The 22,467-nt window shown below is 42.8% G+C and overlaps 1 gene segment (V, D, J or C); it reads right to left on the bottom strand.

The window, feature by feature from the left end:
- Positions 1–21,427: 21,427 nt before the first annotated feature.
- On the bottom strand, positions 21,428–21,988 carry LOC120940708. The segment is given in 2 exon segments: positions 21,428–21,768; positions 21,853–21,988. Coding segments are annotated over 2 exon segments (369 nt in total).
- Positions 21,989–22,467: the final 479 nt, after the last annotated feature.

Raw genomic sequence — 22,467 nt, 5'->3', positions numbered from 1 at the left:
CTCCTATTCCTACTGCTGTTCATCATGGCACCTCCTGCCCATGTGATATGACTCTGTATCAACTACTACTGCTAATAGTACTACTGCTGCTGCTCAGTCAAGACACCTATGTCAACAGTTATTTACCACTCTATACTACTATTACAATGCTGTTCATCATGGCACCTCCTGGCCAAGGGATTTGACACTGTATTGTCAATGTCTACTACTACTACTACTACTACTGCTGCTCAGTCAAAACACCTATGTCAGAAGTTATTTACCACTCTATACTACTATTTTCACTGCTGTTCATCATGGCACCTCCTGCCCAAGTGATTTGACTCTCTATTGTCACTGTCTGCTACTACTACTGCTGCTCAGTCAAGACACCTATGTCACAAGTTAATTGCCACTCTATACTACTATTACCACTGCTGCTGCTGCTGCTGTTCATGGCACCTCTTTCCCGAGTGATTTGACACTATATTGTCTACTGTTACTAATACTGCTGCTGCTCACGACACCTATGTCACAAGTTATTTGACACTATTGACTACTATGGTCATTACTGATGTTGTAAAGTCCTGCCCACGTGTTTAGATGCTATCTAGTAATATTACCAATACTCCTTGTAAATGATGCCTGTGTGAGAGTAAAGTGGTCTTGCATAGCAAGAGCACTTATTGTTATCTCACATATATATTATTCTTATTATAGCCAACTTTTAAACGGTATCTCCTCCCACAGTTTTTACACTACATAGACAAGTAATATATCGAAACGTGTGGATTGTTCCAGAATGGTGTGCTATTACTTTGTGGAACGTTTCGCTTAATCATTCATGAAATATCGTCATTTTTGCGGCGAAATTTTCCCATAGGAGTGAATGAGGAGAGCTAGAGTGTGGAATGTGAACACCGGAAAAATCAGCACATGATTTGTAAACTGCGACCACTCCCTCATTTTCAAGCCGACCTATACAAATTTACGGCTAAGCGAATGATCAAACGGTATTCACAATATGATGATTTGTTTGCAACCAACGACATCCATTATTTCAATGGAAGTCAATGGAGGTCAAAGTTTATAAAACTAAAATCTGCTGTTGAATTTGTAAACTTCGACTGTGCCTTAAATTTTATTATTTCAGAGACATACTATACATCAAAATGTAGGTCTGGGTCTTGTGATTCGTAAACTATAAAGATATTCACTGTGAGATTTATAGTTTTTAAGATCGAACAATGTAAAGGACAAGTATTCAAAAAACATTCCTCAATTTCTGCTGTGTTTACAGAGAGCCTGCAAACCCAAAAATTGGTTTCCTAGGAAAAGCTGAGGAGTTTAATAACACCTCACAAACAGTTGTGAGGTGAGTTGTTTCCTCCCACACAAGGTTGAGGGAACTTTCCTCTGTTAAGCAAGGGTCTCAAACTGGTGGCCCTCCAGCTGTTGTAAAACTACAGTTACCATCATGCCTCTGCCTGTGGGAGTCATGCTGGTAACTGTCATTCTTGCAATGCCTCATTGGACTTGTAGTTTTGCAACATCTCCCCGATGGGCGGTGCCGAGCCGCACGAGGAGCTGAGAGACAGAGGCATACAGATCATGACTGCACGGAGCTGTTGTAACATCCGTGCGATGAGCCATAAATTTGGCTTCTGCAAACTACAAACGAGCTGAGAGGAGGGGGGGATGGAAGTGCTCCGGAGGTGAGAGATAAGCCTGTCATGCTTGATATATGGGTGAGTGTAGAGAGGTGGCAGCATCCCCCCCATTCCTGCTGCAGCGATCCTCTGTGTGTGTGTACTGTTTGTGCAGCCCCCAATGTGTAAGGCAAACTCTTTTACTGTCTAATTTCTTGCTGTGATTTCCCAAACATCTCTCCCCTCTGGAACCATCTACTGATCTGCAAGCAGTATATTTCTTGCTGATTGGAATGTCTCCCTTTTTTTTATTTGTGCAGTGATGTTGACCTGTTTACTATGCAAGTTGCTGCCAAAAGACTCAATGGCTTTGTTAAAGTGATACTAAAGGGTATTATTTTCTTCTTTAAAATTAAAATAAAAATAAAAATCATACTTACCTACTGATCTTCTGCATAATTTCCGCAGTCTCTGACCATTTCCTGTAGCATGTCCGCATTCTCTGATCATCTTGTGTAGCATGCACGCAGTCTCTTATCTCGTGTAGCATGTCCCCAGTCTCTGACCATCTCCTGTAGCATGCACGCAGTCTCTTATCTCGTGTAGCATGTCCCCAGTCTCTGACCATCTCCTGTACTATGTCCGCAGTCTCTGACCATCTCCTGTACTATGTCTGCAGTCTCTGACCATCTACTGTACTATGTCTGCAGTCTCTGACCATCTGCTGTACTATGTCTGCAGTCTCTGATAATCTCCTTTAGTATTTTGGGGGGAGAGACATGCGCACTTGCGCTGCAATCGTGATGCATCGTGATGCATTGCGGAATCGAATCGAATCGAATCGTGGACTTGATAATCGTAATCGCATCGAATTGTGAGACGGGTGAAGCTGCGCAGCACTAGTTTTGATGGTGCAGTTTTGATGGGCTAGTTTTGGATGGAGCAGTTTTTGATGGGGCAATGGACCGAACTGGATCCACACACGGTTGGATCACATTTACATCTCCAGGGGCACCGTCTCCAGTCAGTAGTATTGGTGGAGGCAAGACCACGCAGCACAATTTACCCTGAAATTGTATCTTTTATAGTTACATTACATTTTAATACTACTGCTGCTGCCTCCATGCTGAGTAATGCTTCATGACCTCTCTGGCACAGCGGATCCACCAACAGCCTCCGCTACAAGCTACCAGACCGGATCGTAACAGCAAGTGTAACTAAAACAATGAACTTTATGTTAAAGCCTGGTTTGCGGCCTTTATACTGCAACCATTAGCCTGTCTGCAAGAGCAAAACTGCATTTTCTCTCTCTTTCTTGCTCTCTCTCTGTATATATATATATATATTGTTGCTTTTGTTATGTTAATTTTTCAACAGTTTAGTTTGTGTTCGTCGTGTCTGTGTCCGCGAACTTTAGTTTGTCCTAGGTTTGTGTTACATAAAATAATAGTATAACATTTTTTTTGCTTATTAGGAAGTTAGATGTGTTGATGTTGATGTGTTAGATGTGAAGTTAGATGTGTTGAAAAACCTAAAAATTTATCTCAAAAAGAAAGGAAACATTTAAAAAAAATAACATTTTTTATTAACATAAAAAAAAATTTAACGTAATTAAGCATGCGCTGCTGAAGCTCTGACATCTTTGAATAATTTATTAATTGCTGCTGCTCCAGCTGCCGATTCTGCTGGTCCAGGTAACGAATTTTTTCCTGATTCGAGAGGATCTTGTCATTCGTTTTTTGGATCAAAGCCTGCCTCTGCAGCATTTTTTTTGCAACTGTTAGGATATAAGAAAAAAACATTGTGATTTCAAAGACCGTTACCAAATAAATAAAATATTTATGTTGCTTATTAAACAATCATTATCATGTCTATACACTTGTTATGTGTCTAGCACATACAGGGAGTGAAGAATTATTGGGCAAATTAGTATTTTGACCACATCATCCTCTTTATGCATGTTGTCTTACAAGCTGTATAGGCTCGAAAGCCTACTACCAATTTGGCATATTAGGTAATGTACATCTCTGTAATGAGAAGGTGTGTGGTCTAATGACATCAACACTCTATATCAGGTGTGCATAATTATTAGTCAACTTCCTTTCCTTTTGCAAAATGGGCCAAGAGAAGGACTTGACAGGCTCTGAAAAGTCAAAAATAGTGAGATATCTTGCAGAGGGATGCAGCACTCTTAAAATTGTAAAGCTTCTGAAGCGTGATCATCGAACAATCAAGCGTTTCATTCAAAATAGTCAACAGGGTCGCAAGAAGCGCGTGGAAAAACCAAGGCGCAAAATAACTGCCCATGAACTGAGAAAAGTCAAGCGTGCAGCTGCCAAGATGCCACTTGCCACCAGTTTGGCTATATTTCAGAGCTGCAACATCACTGGAGTGCCCAAAAGCACAAGGTGTTCCATACTCAGAGACATGGCCAAGGTAAGAAAGGCTGAAAAACGACGACCACTGAACAAGACACACAAGCTGAAACGTCAAGACTGGGCCTAGAAATATCTCAAGAATGATTTTTCAAAAGTTTTATGGACTGCTGAAATGAGAGTGAGTCTTGATCGGCCAGATGGATGGGCCCGTGGCTGGAATGGTAAAGGGCAGAGAGCTCCAGTCCGACTCAGACGCCAGCAAGGTGGAGGTGGAGTACTGGTTTGGGCTAATATCATCAAAGATGAGCTTGTGGGGCCTTTTCGGGTTGAGGATGGAGTCAAGCTCAACTCCCAGTCCTACTGCCAGTTTCTGGAAGACACCTTCTTCAAGCAGTGGTACAGGAAGAAGTCTGCATCCTTCAAGAAAAACATGATTTTCATGCAGGACAATGCTCCATCACACGCGTCCAAGTACTCCACAGCGTGGCTGGCAAGAAAGGGTATAAAAGAAGAAAAACTAATGACATGGCCTCCTTGTTCACCTGATCTGAACCCCATTGAGAACCTGTGGTCCATCATCAAATGTGAGATTTACAAGGAGGGAAAACAGTACACCTCTCTGAACAGTGTCTGGGAGGCTGCGGTTGCTACTGCACGAAATGTTGATGGTGAACAGATCAAAACACTGACAGAATCCATGGATGGCAGGCTTTTGAGTGTCCATGCAAAGAAAGGTGGCTATATTGGTCACTTATTTGTTTTGGTTTTGTTTTTGAATGTCAGAAATGTATATTTTAGAATGTTCAGATGTTATATTGGTTTCACTGGTAAAAATAATTAATTGAAATGGGTATATATTTTTTTTTTGTTAAGTTGCCTAATAATTATGCACAGTAATAGTAGTCACCTGCACACACAGATATCACCCTAAAATTGGTAAAACTAAAAAAAACGACTTCAAAAAATATTCAGCTTTGATATTAATGAGTTTTTTGGGTTCATTGAGAACATGGTTGTTGTTCAATAATAAAATGAATCCTCAAAAATACAACTTGCCCAATAATTCTGCACTACCTGTATACTTCTATCATAAATACCATATTATGGTTCTGAAATCTGACGGGTGCGCTTTAAATGTTGTCAATTTTTATATCTACATGTTATTGTTAAAATGTTATTAAGCTTTGTGCACATAATTACCCTCCTGACCGAGGCTCACAGCAACGGTCTCTTCCACCTCCTCGACCTCCCCTGCAGCCGCGATTTGACCAGAAATTTGGGGGGAGGGGGTAAGCTCTGCATCAGGCACCTCAACTTGAGCAGGAGCTGGGGTTGGCGAGTGGGAGGGCCCTGGCTGCTCCTCCTCATCCCTCTCCTCCTCTGACGCATCCTCCTCTGCCGCATCCTCCCCTGCCGCATCCTCCTCCTCTGCGGCCTGTCGCCTTGTGCGCTTGGGGCGCACAGTTGGTAGCGGAGCTCCTATAATAACACAATGTTCATAGATTATAAAAATGTTTTCTAATGACGTATGCAAATTCTGTGTACTCTGCTGTATTGTATATGAATACAAAATTAATTTATATAGACAGTTAACCAATGGGACAATGTTATATTAAAGGGTCTTGTGAGCACTACAGGGGACTGAGCGTGAGCTGGGCTGCCACCATGGTAAAATGAGCTGTTTTTGTCTCCTTTGTTTTGTTCAGACGATCTCATGTTAAAAAAAGGGCTTGATGGAGTACACGGGATTACTATAACAACCACACACCTAACACAGGAATTTAGTGGGAATCTATATATATAAAACTCAACGTGTGTGTGCATGCATGTATGTATGTATGTTCCACCATCACGTCAAAACGGCTAAAGATATTTACATGAAACTTGGCACACAGGTTACTTATATGTCAGCCACAAACATAGGATAGGTGGTTTAACCCTTACCCACCCCCATTTGCCTTGGTCAGGGTTTTTCTTTAAAGTCCCATTCAACTCTATGGGAAATACATGTTACTTCATAACAGCTGTAGATATTTCGATAACACTTGGTCACATGTTATCTATACGTCCACTTAAAGTATAGGATCGTTAATTTATCCCTTAACTTACCCCATTGGTGAGGGTCGGGCTTTTTGTTTAAAGTCCCATGCAAAGCAATGGGAAAAGTATGTTCCCACATAACTTCTGTGTTCCTGTCTGCTGTCCCATGTTTTTTTCCAACAGTACTATGAATACCTTGGCTGGTGGTGATATATGTTACAACAACATGGCGTCTTGGTTAACAACATCTGACCTTACATTAATTACATATGACCTTACATAACTGTCCCCAAGGGACCCGGGCTGGCTCAACGCGATTGCCACTGCGCTGACAAGCCATTCACCTCTGCAGCTAGGGGTTCGGATCCCGCTCTCGGCTACATGTGAATTGAGTTTGGTGGTCTCAGCTCGGCCCCCGGTGGGTGTGCTATGCGAGGTAAGCCTGCGCTTAGTATGCCCACCTCCCTCCCACAAAAACCACCACACTTACACACGCACTCGCAATTGGGTTAACATGCACGCACTCTGACCATGCGGTCTCTAAAAAGAGAGGCGAAGGACTAACGGGGCTGGTTGAGCGGGCAAATCCTCTCACTCCCTTATAGGGAGTCCCTCTGCCCCGTTGGGCTTCGAAGCGGAGCAAGTAGGACGGTCTGTGTGGGAGGACCCCCTCACACCCGCCATTGCCACCCGGGGCATGGAGAAAGGTGGCAGATTACCTCTGGGGGAGGCCTGCCTACTCCCAACTCCTGCAGTCCGGCTCCTCTCTCGAGTACACGCACAAAATACACTTTAGGGGAAAAAAAACATAACTGTGACCAATAACTTACCAGGATTATATTTATTCCGGATACGCCTGACCCGGTTCATCTGGCGCCTCTTCAGGTCGGACCACTTTTTGAGGATCGCCATGCGAGTGTGTTCTTCGCCGTTTTGGGCGCCTAGTTCCTCAATCAGGGAGCTTATAACTCCCTGTTTTTCTTGCTGCCTCCGCAGCTCATCGTATCCTGTTTCCAGGAACTTCTGCAAGATGAAGAACAAAGTATATTGTAATACTTTTGCTGACAGCCTTATGGATATATGACGTAAATGTATGCTATTCAACAATTGGAAGCATTCTCGCCTTATTAATCAATGACAGGGGTAACATGACAGATTTTATATCCTGCCATTTCGGTCGCCACCTTTTTTACATAAATATAGCAGCCATTATCATTTGCATAATTATGAATATATTATTAACAACACAGGATACACGTATAGGGGAGATATGCGTTGCTAACTCTTTTCCCTGTCAGGAGCCTAACGCCCCAGGGGGTCAGAGACGGGACCTTTTCGGAGGACCACTGACGTATGCAACCGTCGCAGTTTTTTGTGATGTCACTCTTTAGGTGTGTGCAAATTTTTCCTTGCACCGGGTGGAGTTTTTGGGTTTTGTTTTGCACGCCACAGGCTTTTCAACAGAAAAAAACAGCTGGAGGCAGAATGGTTGCAAAACACTACGGGTTTGTTACCTAACTCTGGGTTTCAAGACCAGTCCACCTCCAGCTGTTGCAAAACTACTACTCCCATCAGCCACGGTCTGTCAGTGCATGCTAAGAATTTTACTTTTGCTGCATCTAGGGTGCCACAGTTTAGAGACCCGTGCATAAAGGCCTGAAAAATGGGGGCCTGCAGAACTTACAATACTAGAAGTGCCAGCATTCCCAGGCATGCTGGAAGTTGTAGTTCTGCAACATCTAAAGGGCAATATGTATTCGAACGTCCTTGGGCCTTGAGGACACTGAAGTCAGGACGTTCGCATACGTCCTATGTCCAAAAAAATGTTAAATTCATTATGCTAAATAACAAGGAAAAGTGCCTAAATACACATTTGCCAACCAGGGTGTCTGCAGCTGTCCAGGCATGCTGGGACTTGTAGTTTTGTAAAAGCAGGAGACACATTTTTTGTGAAATACTAATATCTGATCATATATACTAACTTTTAAACTAGACTAAAATGCAGTTGAAGATAATGAAATAACAGTGGTCAAAATACTTACACAAATCAGCAACTTTTCGTCAGATACAGTGAAATTACTTCCAACCATCTTGCTCTGCGATTGCGTTGCGATCATAAAGTTGGAAACTGGCAAGGGTCCAGGAAATGGTCGCGTGTTGTTCGCGTGTTGATTGCGCTGCTTGGACCGAGATGGGTCCATATGGCTTCGGCTGTATGGACCACAGTAACTCTTTTCCCTGTCAGGAGCCTAACGCCCCGGGGGGTCAGAGACGGGACCTTTTCGGAGGACCACTGACGTATGCAACCGTCGCAGTTTTTTGTGATGTCACTCTTTAGGTGTGTGCAAATTTTTCCTTGCACCGGGTGGAGTTTTTGGGTTGTGTTTTGCACGCCACAGGCTTTTCAACAGAAAAAAAACAGCTGGAGGCAGAATGGTTGCAAAACACTACGGGTTTGTTACCTAACTCTGGGTTTCAAGACCAGTCCACCTCCAGCTGTTGCAAAACTACTACTCCCATCAGCCACGGTCTGTCAGTGCATGCTAAGAATTTTACTTTTGCTGCATCTAGGGTGCCACAGTTTAGAGACCCGTGCATAAAGGCCTGAAAAATGGGGGCCTGCAGAACTTACAATACTAGAAGTGCCAGCATTCCCAGGCATGCTGGAAGTTGTAGTTCTGCAACATCTAAAGGGCAATATGTATTCGAACGTCCTTGGGCCTTGAGGACACTGAAGTCAGGACGTTCGCATACGTCCTATGTCCAAAAAAATGTTAAATTCATTATGCTAAATAACAAGGAAAAGTGCCTAAATACACATTTGCCAACCAGGGTGTCTGCAGCTGTCCAGGCATGCTGGGACTTGTAGTTTTGTAAAAGCAGGAGACACATTTTTTGTGAAATACTAATATCTGATCATATATACTAACTTTTAAACTAGACTAAAATGCAGTTGAAGATGATGAAATAACAGTGGTCAAAATACTTACACAAATCAGCAACTTTTCCTCAGACTTAGTGAAATTGCTTCCAACCATGTTGCTGTGTGATTGCGCTGCGATCATAAGTTGGAAACTGGCAAGGCTCCAGGAAATGGTCGCGTGTTGTTCGCGCAATTGCGCATGCGCGATCGAAAAATCGCAATCGCAATATGTTTTTTGGTTAAAATATCATACATATTCGATTTCAGAGTGCTGCTACAGCAGTTTTCGAAATATCTGCAATCAATTTCGCATTCGCATTTTGTGAAATTGCGTTAAAATATCTCGAATATTCGATTTCAGAGTGAGCCAATCAGAGCGCTCCTCCAGCATTTCTCGAAATTGCGCAATAAATATCGCATTCGCATGTTGCGATATTTCGATAAAATATCAGGAATATTCTGAGCCAATCAGAGCGCTCCTCCAGCATATCTCGAAATTGCGCAATAAATATCGCATTCGCATGTTGCGATATTTCGATAAAATATCACGAATATTCTGAGCCAATCAGAGCGCTCCTCCAGCATATCTCGAAATTGCGCAATAAATATCGCATGTTGCGATATTTCGATAAAATATCATGAATATTCTGAGCCAATCAGAGCGCTCCTACAGCATATCTCGAAATTGCGCAATAAATATCGCATTCGCATGTTGCGATATTTCGATAAAATATCACGAATATTCTGAGCCAATCAGAGCGCTCCTCCAGCATATCTCGAAATTGCGCAATAAATATCGCATTCGCATGTTGCGATATTTCGATAAAATATCACGAATATTCTGAGCCAATCAGAGCGCTCCTCCAGCATATCTCGAAATTGCGCAATAAATATCGCATTCGCATGTTGCGATATTTCGATAAAATATCACGAATATTCTGAGCCAATCAGAGCGCTCCTACCGCAGTTATTAAAAAATCGCAATTATTTTCGCATTCGCAATAGCGAAAAATCGCAATCAATTAATTTCGATAAAATATCACGAATATTCGAATTTAGCGAATATATCTCGAATATTCGAATATATATTCGAGATATATCGCGAAATCGAATATGGCATATTCTGCTCAACACTATTCTAAATGTTTTTTTTTCTTTGTCTGAATTTCTCACTTCCTGTTTCTCCTCAGTAAGCTTGCCCCCATCATCCATGGGGGTTAGTCAGCCAGAACAGCTTACTGATGAGGAACAGGAAGTGAGAAATTCAGACAAAGAAAACAAAGACAAAAAAAACATTTAGAAGGGAAATTGGAAGGAAAAGGTAAGTAAACCAACAATGCACTAGCTTAATGGAACCTATTTAGAAAATAAAAAATGAACCTTTACAACCCCTTTAACCACTTAAGGACCGCCTAACGCCGATATACGTCGGCAGAATGGCACGGCTGGGCACAGGCACGTACCTGTACATCGTCTTTAAGAATCCAGCCGTGGGTCGTGCACGCTCTGACAGCGGCGCGCTCGCGGACCCGATCGACGCCGGTGTCCCGCGATCAGGTCACAGGAGCTGAAGAACGGGGAGAGGTGTGTGTAAACACACCTTCACCGTTATTCTCTGTGGCAGTGTCATTGATCGTCTGTTCCCTGTTATAGGGAACGACGATCAGTGATGTCACACTTACAGTCACGCCCCCCTAGAGTAAGAATCACTCCCTTAGGGCACACTTAACCCCTTAGCGCCCCCTAGTGGTTAACCCCTTCACTGCCAGTGTCATTTTCACAGTAACAGTGCATTTTTATAGCACTTTTCGCTGTGAAAATGACAATGGTCCCAAAAATTTGTCAAAAGTGTCCGATGTGTCCACTATAATGTCGTAGTCACAAAAAAAAAATCGCTGATCGCCGCCATTACTAGTAAAAAAAATATTAATAAAAATGCCATAAAACTATCCCCTATTTTGTAAACACTATAACTTTTGCGCAAACCAATCAATAAACGATTATTGCGATATTTTTTTTACCAAAAATAAGTAGAAGAATACGTATCGGCCTAAAATGAGGAAAACTTTTTTTATATATATATATTTTTGGGGATATTTTTTTACAGCAAAAAGTAAAAAATATATTTTTTTTCAAAATTGTCGCTCTCTTTTTGTTTATAGTGCAAAAAATAAAAACCACAGAGGTGATCAAATACCTCCAAAAGAAAGCTCTATTTGTGGGAAAAAAGGACGCCAATTTTGTTTGGGAACCACGACGCACAACCGCGCAATTGTCAGTTAAAGCGACGCAGTGCCGGAAGCTGAAATTTCACCTGGGCAGGAGGGGGGTATATGTGCCCAGTAAGCAAGTGGTTAAAGTATATTTGAACACTCACTAGACAACCCATTCGGTTTGCGTATACATCTAAGGCCCCGTACTCACGACCAAACATGTCTGCTGAAACTGGTCCGCGGACCAGTTTCAGCGGACATGTTCGTTCGTGTGTAGGCAGTAACGGACAGGATTCCAGCAAACATTCGTCGGCCAGACCGTTTCCCAACGAACAACTGTTTCCTGGTCTTGCTTTAAAACAGTCCGCTGGAATCGTGTCCGTCAGACATGTTCGGTCGTCTGTACACAAAAGCAGCGTACAAAAACCCCGCGCATGCTCAGTCCAAATGAGGAGACGGGAGCGCTCGTTCAGGTAAAACTCGCGTTTGTTTGGGATATGGCACATTCGTCATTTGAAAGCTTTTATTCTAGCAAGAGAACAATGTCTTAAAAAGGCGCACTAAACCACAGTTTCTTGCCTCGTTTTATTAATTCTTCTCTTGCTAGAATAACCCCGTTCTCTTGCTGATGCAATTTCAATTGAGTTGTCCCATACTGAAATGTCACATTTCTTGCTTGTGATGTAATCCTTTAAAAAGGTTTTCTAGGCCAGACGTGTGTTTTTGTTGGTGGTCCTCCATAATTTTTTTTTGTCATTTTAGTAAAGGAATGTGCATCTTTTATTTATTTTTTGGTGTTTCTAGTTATGTCACCATTTTCTTCATTTTTTTTCTTACATGTTTTTTTTTTTTTTATATATATTTTTTTTTTTTGGGGTTTCATTTGAGAATATTGAACCATGTTGGCACACCAAATGTCCCCCCCCCCCCAAGGAGTGTGTCCTTTGTAAATGACCCATTGTATATTTATTAAAGCTTTGCTGCCTAATAATCCCCACAGTATAACAAACAATAGACATGTTTTCAAATGAAAGCAAAAAGCCTTTTATTTTGGCAAATGTCATCCCAAAAAAAAAACAGAACGGCAGCACTAGAACAGATAGCAAACTATATGCAAACTTGCATTTCCAACATGGTGAAGGATAAACTACCAAGCCTCAGGAGGCAAACCAAAAAATATGAAGCAGCAGCACAGAAACAAAGGAACCCAAACTGTGGTAGTCCAAACAAGATGTCCTTTGTGTGGAAGGAAATGGAAGGCAGGGAATCAACGTTTCCTCCTCTTTCCAACCTTCCCTCCAGGCAGCCTTCCAGCGGATCTTACACGGGCTCTTGCAGGTGGGGTCGATGTGGCAGCAGGAGGATGGTGTTCAGCAAGCCGGGCCGGGTCACATAGCCCAGTGTCTGGGGTCAGCAGGCCCTTCTGCATCCACCAAAGGACCTGGTTCATCAGGGCCTTTGCCAGTCTTCTCTGGTCCTCCTCCCCTTCATTTAAATCATGTGCCAAGGAGGCACTGAAGGCCTCTGTGGGGTTGAGGGGGGCCCTCATGATGGCGCTTGCCTCCTGGATCATGCGGAGGCTTGCCTCCTCCACAGGCCTCAACTGCCTCCTTCGGCCTGATGGCCTCACCTGGGGGGGAGAAGACTGGCTGGTGGTGCTTCTCCTGGCCGGGGGGACCTGCTGCAGGCCACTGGGCCCGGCCTCCTCCTGGCTGCCACTGACCCCGGCCTCCTCCTGGCTGCCACTGACCCCGGCCTCCTCCTGGCTGACAGACACGTGAGGATCTGCCACCTCCTGGCTGATCTCTTCTTCCTGTGTGCAAAAAAAAGGAAATTTTTTACAATTTCGCAAAATAAAACCACACTCATTTTCCTGTTTTTCGTTTAGTATTTTCTGTTCATTATTACTTGAATAGACTCTACTTCTGACCCCTGCAGTTGTCATCCCTGACACCTATTTGTCTGTACACCTTTTTTTGTGCTTTTTCCCAGCTTGGCTTTTCTTTGACAATATCAAATCATTAATCCACCAATAATTATTTACGCCAGAAATATAGAGGAAACTACTATACCTCCTCATCGAAGGGTGGCAGATCTGCATCTCTGTCAGCCAGGCCCTCTTCCTCCGACTCTGCAGGGCTGTGATCATCTGGGGAATGTCCGCTGGAAGGTAGCGTGGAGGAAAGGTTGGAAGCAAGACTAGACATCGTTTTCCTGCCTTCCATTTCGTCCCGCAAAAAAGCCATCTGTTTGTAATACCACAGTTTGGGTTCCTTTGCTTGTGTTGCTGCTGCTCCCGATTTTTTGGTTTTATTAGCTTTGTATGCTCTTCTATATGTGCTTCTCAGGTTGGCAAGTTTATCCTTCACCATGTTGGCAGTGCATCCTGGCACCCATGTTTGCATATAGTTTGCTAGCTCCTCTAGTGCTGCCGCTCGTACATCTTTATTGCAATATAACGAGTGTTTTGAATTCCACAGGATGGGCGTGTCCTGAAATGTATCTAGTAAGGCCTCTATAGCTTCCTTAGTTTGTAGGAGGTCCATTTCCCGGTGTGATTTTTGAAAAAAAAATTTGAGTCTAGATTCGCAAAACATAAACCAAAGAAAAATAGATATTAAAAAGGATCAGCGTTGACCTTGATATAATATGTGTCTTCAAATGTATGACCTATATCTAATTACAAACACAGTCTCTCTTGTTTAAAAAATGATTGGCAGCTCGGCCGCATTGGTTGTACCAAACATTGATTTGGTAGATGCAGAGCCATTGTTAACATTGCAGTAACTAATTTTAATATAGAAAAATAAACAATGATTACAAATGAGAGCATTCATCTAGGCACTCTTTCATGTGTAGATCTCATGCCCCTGACAATGGATGACATAAAAGACACTTCCTAATGACCTCTGTACAACCAACACTTGAACAATACTTTGCCTGATCTGAATACACCATTCAAAAACTTGTCAATGAGGTACAGCATTGTTCACATCTCTATTTTGTGAGGTGTCCAAAAGCATTTGGACACCAAAATAACATTGTGGTACCCCATAGACAGAATAGCTTAAAAAGGGTGCAACCAACAGCCCAAACCCCCATCCCATGGGTCTCCATTTTCTAGGCCTCTGCTGATCCCATTTTTAATTTCCTTACCTTCCTGTCTCTCACTCCTCGTTTCTCACGCTCGCCTAATTACCGCGTAAGATGCGTAATCACGGCGTGCACCTTTTAAACACTCCGCGTATTTATTAAACCCCGCCCTCGTCACCTTTGCTAGGCCCCTAATCAATGTGTTTAGGAAATGTGGCGTTAACTGTGTATGTTCTGGATGCGCTCGAAGATTCTCTGCGTAACCTACGTAAACACGTTGTTTGCATTCTCTACACTCCGCGTATGTATGAAACGCCGCCCTCGTCTCCGCCCATGGCGTAACAATTCCTCTTTTCCCCGCCCATAATCTCTGTGGGAAAGGAAAGATGGCGATGTCACACGAGCGGGCACGATGCTCTCATGCCACAAGTGAAGGGACAGAGGCAGGGACGTCCCGATCCAGGCAAAGAAGATACAAAGCCACTAATATGCGGTTCCAGGAAATGGTGGAGTTAGTTTCCATCATGCGGAGGAAGGACTATGATGGTGAATTAGGGCCATACAAGACCCCTAACCGCCGAAAGGCACATATTATGGACAAGGTGGCGAGGAGAATGCAGAGGATGTTTGGGATCACCAGGTCCAAGGAACAGCTGAGGAAACGCTGGTCAGACTTAAAATTGAGGGAGCCACATCAGATGAAGAAGATACTTAAAATTCTGCGTAAAAGTAAGTAAATATATTTTGGGTTGGGGGGGGGGGTTGATAGTCTGCAAGAATGTGTTGCCATGTATATTTCACCATCTGCCTCCTTGGCCTGCTTGTAATTTTGAAGACATGTTGTCATTTATTTTTTATGACATAAATACCTACATATTTACAAATAGTGTTCTTAGTAAACCACGTAACATCACATAGTTTCTCAGAAAGGCTCGGTTATTCCAGGAACAACACACCTGGACATGGCTCACTGGCCAAAAACTTTGTTTGTAAACATTGTGTAAAAGCTAGTTAGAAAAAATAGAATGAGGAGAATGGGAAAGGCAAACAGGATTCATTCTAAAAACAGTGGTAATAAAGCAGATGTTTTCACATCTGCAATGCACAGCACCTGTGTCTCCCCAAATAAAATTTGGGTTTTGGTAGGGTCTCCCAGAAATACAGTTTAGGGGGGACATCCATGTGTGTCACTTTGCTAAAAAGGGGCAGGATCAGAGCTTGCCATATAAGTCTTTCAAAAATGTAGGTTTGGTGAAAGCTAAAAGTAAATAAATGAAAGCCTCTTCTAAGCAATGTGTGCGATTTCTGCTCTCCAATATCTGTGTGCTGATGAGTATACATATTTTTTTGTGTTATTTAGGGGAAAGAAGTCGCCAGCATTTGGAGGAGGCAGAGAGGGCCAGACAAGGCCAAAATCTTCCATCTCGCCATGTGGAGGAGGAGGAGGATGTGGAAGGAGAAGAGGATGTGGAAGGAGAAGAGGATGTGGAAGGAGAAGAGGATGTGGAAGGAGTAGAGGATGTGGAAGGAGTAGAGGATGTGGAAGGAGAAGAGGATGTGGAAGGAGAGGAGGAAGGAAGAAAGGAGGAAGGAAGAGAGGAGGAAGAAGTAATTTTGGACTTAGAATTTATAGCAGATGAAGGGCAAGTGGCGGAAGAACAATTTGGCGAATTGAAAGAAGGTGGATTGATGGATGAAGGAGGAGTCGAAGATGATGGGGAAGTGGTTGAAGAAGGAGGAGTGATAGAAGATGATGGGGAGGTGGTGGAAGAAGGAGGAGTGATAGAAGATGTCGAAGAGGTGGAAAGGAGAAGCCCATCAGGTCAGTGTCACCCTAGCTTGATTTAAAAAAACATATGTAGATAGGCCTCATCAAATAAAAAAAATTTGAATGCCCATTTTTTTTTGTTTTAGGGGAGGAGGATGGTGTGGCAATATTTTCACGTGCAAGTGCTGCTATAATTATTCAACAGGTAATGGAGTGCAGCACTGAAATGCACAATATGCGTGAAAGGATGGTTGTCATGGAACAGAATGTAACAAATGTCCTTTTGGAGTGCAGCACGGAAATGGACAATATGCGGCAAAGAATGATGGTCATCGAAGCAAACTTTAAAAATATTATTGACATGATGGGCCGTGTCAAAGACTGAAACACCCCCCGCCCATCCCCCGCAAACCACAACCATTTTTACGGTTTTAATAAGGAATACGCCAAAATTTGAAGATACACACACAGTGTGCCAACATGTACTATCTGTCATCACAGAATATCTAGTGTCTGTGCTTTGTGGGTCCAACCCCCTCCTCCATCCTCAAGTAGTTGAGAGGAAGGGTTTGCTCCCACAAAACACAGACATTGATCACCCATGATGTCAGATAGCACATGTGGCCATTTGTCTGTTGAACCAATGACATTTGGCGATTTTTCACGGAATGTGTGTATCTTCAAATTTTGGCGTGTTCCAGTGTGAAAGCACACCATGACTGACTGCTGTTGTGAATTCTTATATTTTTATAAGTTTTAAGTTCTTTTGTTTGTCCATTTTGTAAATTTTTGTATACTATAAAGTTTAGACCATAAACAATCAAAGAATAAACACCCAAAAAAAGGAAATATATATAGATATAGAATTATAAATCTCTATAATCACTTAATTTAGTGAAGTCGAGATTTGACTCCTAAATCTCCCCCAAAAATATTCGTATTTAAAAACACACAAAAAAATTTGAAAAAAATATACAACTAAAAATAAAAAAAATGTTTAAAAATTATTATATATTTGGAAAACAATCTAAAAAGAAAAAATTGAGATTTCAAAATGTATAAATATTTTAAGAAAATGTTTTGGATTTTCGTGAAACAAAAGTAAAAAACAAGAAATAGAGGTTTTTGGACAGAAAAAATATGCCGAGAAGAAAAAATACAAAGGCGGTAAACACCCCACCAAAAATATTCTATATATATATATATGTAAACAATAAATAGAACTATATTTGATAAACAAAACTGTGAACTTGTTAAAAAATGTATATTCTTGATAATATTTTTTGTTTAATTACCTGAAAAAAAAACACAAAGTACAATACATTTTGTAGACTCCTAAGTACAAAAGCAGGGAGTACTGAAAAAAATATAAAATAATTGTTGTGGTCATGAACAAGCAGAAATGAAAAAACTTGACCTCAAAATTTTTAAATGGAGTGGCTTCTTATTTCTAGACTCAATACCCTGTTTGTAGATGAGTGAATACTGTGCAAATGTGGTTATTTACTAAAAGTGGAGAAATAAATTATGCACTAAAAATGCAGAAGTTAGTTTGAGAACCAGGAAGACAGATAAAAAGAGAAAAAGCATTAATGACAAACAACTGTATAAAGTCCAATGGTCTAATTATTTATTAGTTGTGAGAATATTCCTTTCTTTGGGGGCCGAATTAGAAAGAAATATGATCTGGCATAGCAATGGCCCCCCGACCCATGAAGTACTCAACATATTTGTCGCGTACCTCACGAGCTGATTGGGGGGCCAAGCCAGTGCGACCAGTGTCCAGCCCGGGAAGGGGATCTGAGGGTAGTCTTGCCTCAGAACCGATGTCGGGTAGGTACGTCTGGGAGTGCCTGCGTAAAAAGTTGTGCAAAATGCAGCAGGCAAATACAACGGTGTCCAATTTATATTCCGCCAGATGTATCGATGTCCTGAACAGGCGGAACCGGTTGGTGAGTATCCCAAAGGCATTCTCGACTACCCTCCGAGCCCTGGCCAACCGAAAATTAAACACACTCCTCTCTGAGGTGAGGGTCCTCTGGGGAAAAGGCCGCATGAGGTGAGGACCAAGCCCGAAAGCCTCGTCCGCTAGGAACACAAACGGAAGTCCTTCCACATTATCTTCATCTGGTGGCAATGCCAGACCACCAGCTTGGAGACGATCATAGAAATCAGTCCGTGCGAACACTCCCCCATCAGACATCCGGCCATTCTTCCCCACGTCCACATATAGAAACTCATACTGTGCCGACACCACCGCCATCAACACAATACTATGATAACCCTTGTAATTATAATAGTAGGACCCCGAGTGGGGTGGGGGCACAATGCGGACGTGTTTCCCATCTATTGCTCCACCGCAGTTAGGAAAATCCCACCGCTGGGCAAATTGGGAAGCCACAGACTGCCATTCCTGTGGTGTGGAGGGTAGCTGTGGGGACAAACAAAAAAAGAGATTTAGTACTTTGGCACATAAACATCCTACAAGCATCCTTGTGAAACTTCACAGTATTAAAATTGCATTTGAAAAATGTGCAGGGAGAATTTGTGGAATGAAATATATAGGGCCACTTAATTAAGAGACTCCACAGCCCTCTGATGGGGACTAAAAAAGTTTGAAGGTGGGGGGGGGGGGACATAAAAACCAAAAAGTCGTGTTTGAAAAAATGGCAAGGTGGGTTTGTCCCTAGGATAGCATGTTGGACAGGTTAATATTGGGTAAGGGACAAATATGCAGGTAGGCCAAGAATAAAACATGTAAAGCTTATATCAACATGCATAGGGAGAAAAGGGAACGTTAGTTAACTACTTAACCCCCGGACCATATTGCTGGTCAAAGACCAGAGCACTTTTTGCGATTCGGGACTGCAACGCTTTAACTGACAATTGCGCGGTCGTGCGACGTGGCTCCCAAACAAAATTGGCGTCCTTTTTTTCCCACAAATAGAGCTTTCTTTTGGTGGTATTTGATCACCTCTGCGGTTTTTATTTTTTGCGCCATAAACAAAAATAGAACGACAATTTTGAAAAAAAATAATATTTTTTACATTTTGCTCTAATAAATATCCCCCAAAAATATATAAAAAAAATTTTTTTTCCTTAGTTTTGGCCGATACGTATTCTTCTACATATTTTTCGTAAAAAAAATCGCAATAAGCGTTTATTGATTGGTTTGCGCAAAAGTTATAGCGTTTACAAAATAGGGGGTATTTTTATGGCATTTTTATTAATATATTTTTTTTACTAGTAATGGCGGTGATCAGCGATTTTTTTTCGTTACTGCGACATTATGGCGGACACTTCGGACACTTTTGACAAATTTTTGGGATCATTGGCATTTTTATAGCGATCAGTGCTATAAAAATGCATTAGATTACTATAAAAATGCCACTGGCAGTGAAGGGGTTAACACTAGGGGGCGGGGAAGGGGTTAAGTATGCCTGGGTGTGTTCTTACTGTGGGGGGGGGTGGCCTCACTAGGGGAAACACTGATCTTCTGTTCATACATTGTATGAACAGAAAATCAGCATTTCCCCCGCTGACAGGACCGAGAGCTGTGTGTTTACACACACAGCTCCCGGTCCCCGCTCTGTAACGAGCGATCGCGTGTGCCCGGCGGCGATCGCGCCCGCCGGGCACACGCACGGGAGTCGGGGGCGAGCGGGGGGCGCGCGCCCCCTAGTGGCGGCTATACGATAGGACGTATAGCTACGGGCTCTCGCCCAGGAGAGCCGACCTGCCGCCGTATAATGACGGTGGCTGGTCGGCTAGTGGTTAAACACACAGCATATCTGGGAATTGAAAAATAAAGTTAGTTGGCCACATTATTACAGCCAGGAAACTTACCTTAATATACTCCTCATGCAGAACTTTGATGATGGCAGCACACGTGTCCGGTATGATGACCCCAAGCGCCTGCGGAGAGATGCCTGTCGAGAACTTGAGGTCCTGCAGGCTCCTCCCAGTCGCCAGGTACCGCAACGTGGCAATAAGCCTCTGCTCGGCCGTGATGGCTTGGCGCATCACAGTGTCCTGCCTCGTGATATAGGGGGACAGAAGATCCAGCAGACTGTTGAATACGGGGTCCGTCATGCGGAGAAAATTCCTAAAGTCATTAGGATTATTCTCCTGGATTTCCCTAAGCAGAGGCATATGTGAGAACTGGTCACGCTGGCGCAACCAATTCTTGGTCCAGAAACGCCTCCGCCCCCTGTTTCTGGCCAAAGTACTGGAATAATGAACATATCCAGCAGCCATCCCATAAACAGCACCAACTCGCGAAAATTGACGCTGCTGCTCCATCATGGCTTCAAACCGGCCGGCTGGTCAGTCAAGAACACACTCAAACAGAAAGCACTCGCAAATCCAGCACTACCTGCGACGAACGCGTGACAAACAGATACGAGCGCACAGGATGCAACTGCAAAAGCAGAAACAACCTGCTAGCCTATAGCCGAATGACAACTACGTTCCCGCAAGCACACGCACTGAACCCGTGAATACACGCTGTCAAAGCCTGGAGACCGAGAAGCGCGAATCAGCTCTAACCAAACCTTCACTAACACGAGCAAACCCGTAACTAGCAAAAGAGGAACAGAGGGCGGCGCCATTAACTTTGGTCTTCCCCTTTATAGTGACGTCGTACGTGGTTTACGTGCACGCGTTCCAGTACGACGGGAATTTGGTCCGCTGGTGTGTACAAGCCAGCGGAACCAAACAAAAATCAGCCTTGTACGCCGGAAACTGTCCGGCAGACAGTTTTCAGCGCACAGATCCGGTCGTGAGTACAAGGCCTAAGAAAAATTATAAATACTTTTTTTCCCCCCTTTTCCCCTGATCATATGCCCGCTGTCCCCAGCTGTATAGGAAGCTTAGAGAGCTGGAAGGGGGGGGGGGCAGCAGTACACTGCACACTGATCTTCCCAGTTGTTGGGTGGGGGGGGGGGGGGGGTCAGGACAAGTCTAATCATTGGAGGAGAGCAGGCTGAGCTCCCAGTACAGCTAGAAAACTTACCACGGTGTGTTCCCCTGCTGAGTGTGGTCAGTTTTTATTAGGAAAGTAGAGGGAATGGCAGGAACACCAGGGATTTCACACAAAGGAAGTACAAAGAGAACAGGAAACTTTTTTATACATGGTACAGCAGGCGCATATCAGTAATAGGAAATGTTGGCTTTACATATTGTTTAAGATCTCAATTATGAATTCCCCAAAATTAAATATGTTGTTCTTGTCTTGAAGGGTGAATGAGTGGTCTAGGTGAACACCTTTATATAATTAATGGAATAAGCGATGATGGATTTTGTGCCTTGATGTGATATAGTGAAATATCAGTGAGGATATTCTGCAGCCAGCTGGTAGGAGGAAAGCATTACATCTGGATGTTTTTGTATGACAGATGTCATCCTTGGATCGCTGTGTCTCTAGCACAGTAATATGTGGCCGTGTCTTCCACTTTCAGATTGTCTATTTGTAGATATGATGTGGTTATGGACGCATCAGTAGTTATTGTGAATCTTCCCTGATATGAAGAGGAATATTTTACATCTCCATTATTAGTAGGATTAACCCTCCCAATCCATATCAGTCCTTTCCCTGGAACCTGTTGAACCCAGTGTATATAGTAGCTGGCATATGTATATCCAGATCCTGTACAGGACATCTTCACACTCTCTCCAGGCTTTTTTATCTCTGAGGAGGACTGAGTAAGTGTTTGTGACATGACCCCTGTAACCAAGAATAAAAATATGATAAGAAATAAGATGATCCCATCAGAATGGTTTACTGCTTGTTTCTGTATTCCAGACTTACCAAGAAATGAGGACAGACACAAAAGACAACAGGATAGAAACATGATGTCTTATTGGCTTTAGATGTTCTGAGTGTTCTGAGAGGACACCAAGATCTCAGTAGAACATCCCAGCCGGTCAGTTCAGCTTTTCTACCCGGCAGATGAGACAGGAAGCAGAGATGGCATTTGCATGAGGGGAAGAAGACTATAAAAGGCTGAACATCCTCTTCTACCTACAATGAGGTGTATGGCATGGATCTCAACTGTCCCTCATATAGAACCAGATCCCTCTGTCCCTCTTTCTTCATCAGTTTTCTTTTTTGGGTTCTGATGTATAGATCTCTAAAAAAAAATGTTTTTGTTTTAACAATGGAAAGTTATTAAAGCACCATACATTTTCCCCATCTTAGAACGTTGAGAGGTGTGTGTGTATAGATATAGAAATAAGCTAGTTTAGACAGTTTAAAAATGGCTGGTAAAATGTGACAACAATACCCATCAGTCCTTATATCTCTGGGATAAGATTTTTGCATTGATTTTTCCAATCACCCCATCTGATGCATTGTGTAGTTCCAAAACATCTGGGGTGCCAAGGTTTGCCATCACTCTATTTAGTGAAATGTTACTCATGTAGA

This window comes from Rana temporaria, chromosome 1, assembly GCF_905171775.1.
Source record: "Rana temporaria chromosome 1, aRanTem1.1, whole genome shotgun sequence".
NCBI classification, from domain to species: Eukaryota; Metazoa; Chordata; class Amphibia; order Anura; family Ranidae; genus Rana; species Rana temporaria.
This window is presented reverse-complemented; position numbering and strand designations above follow the sequence as displayed.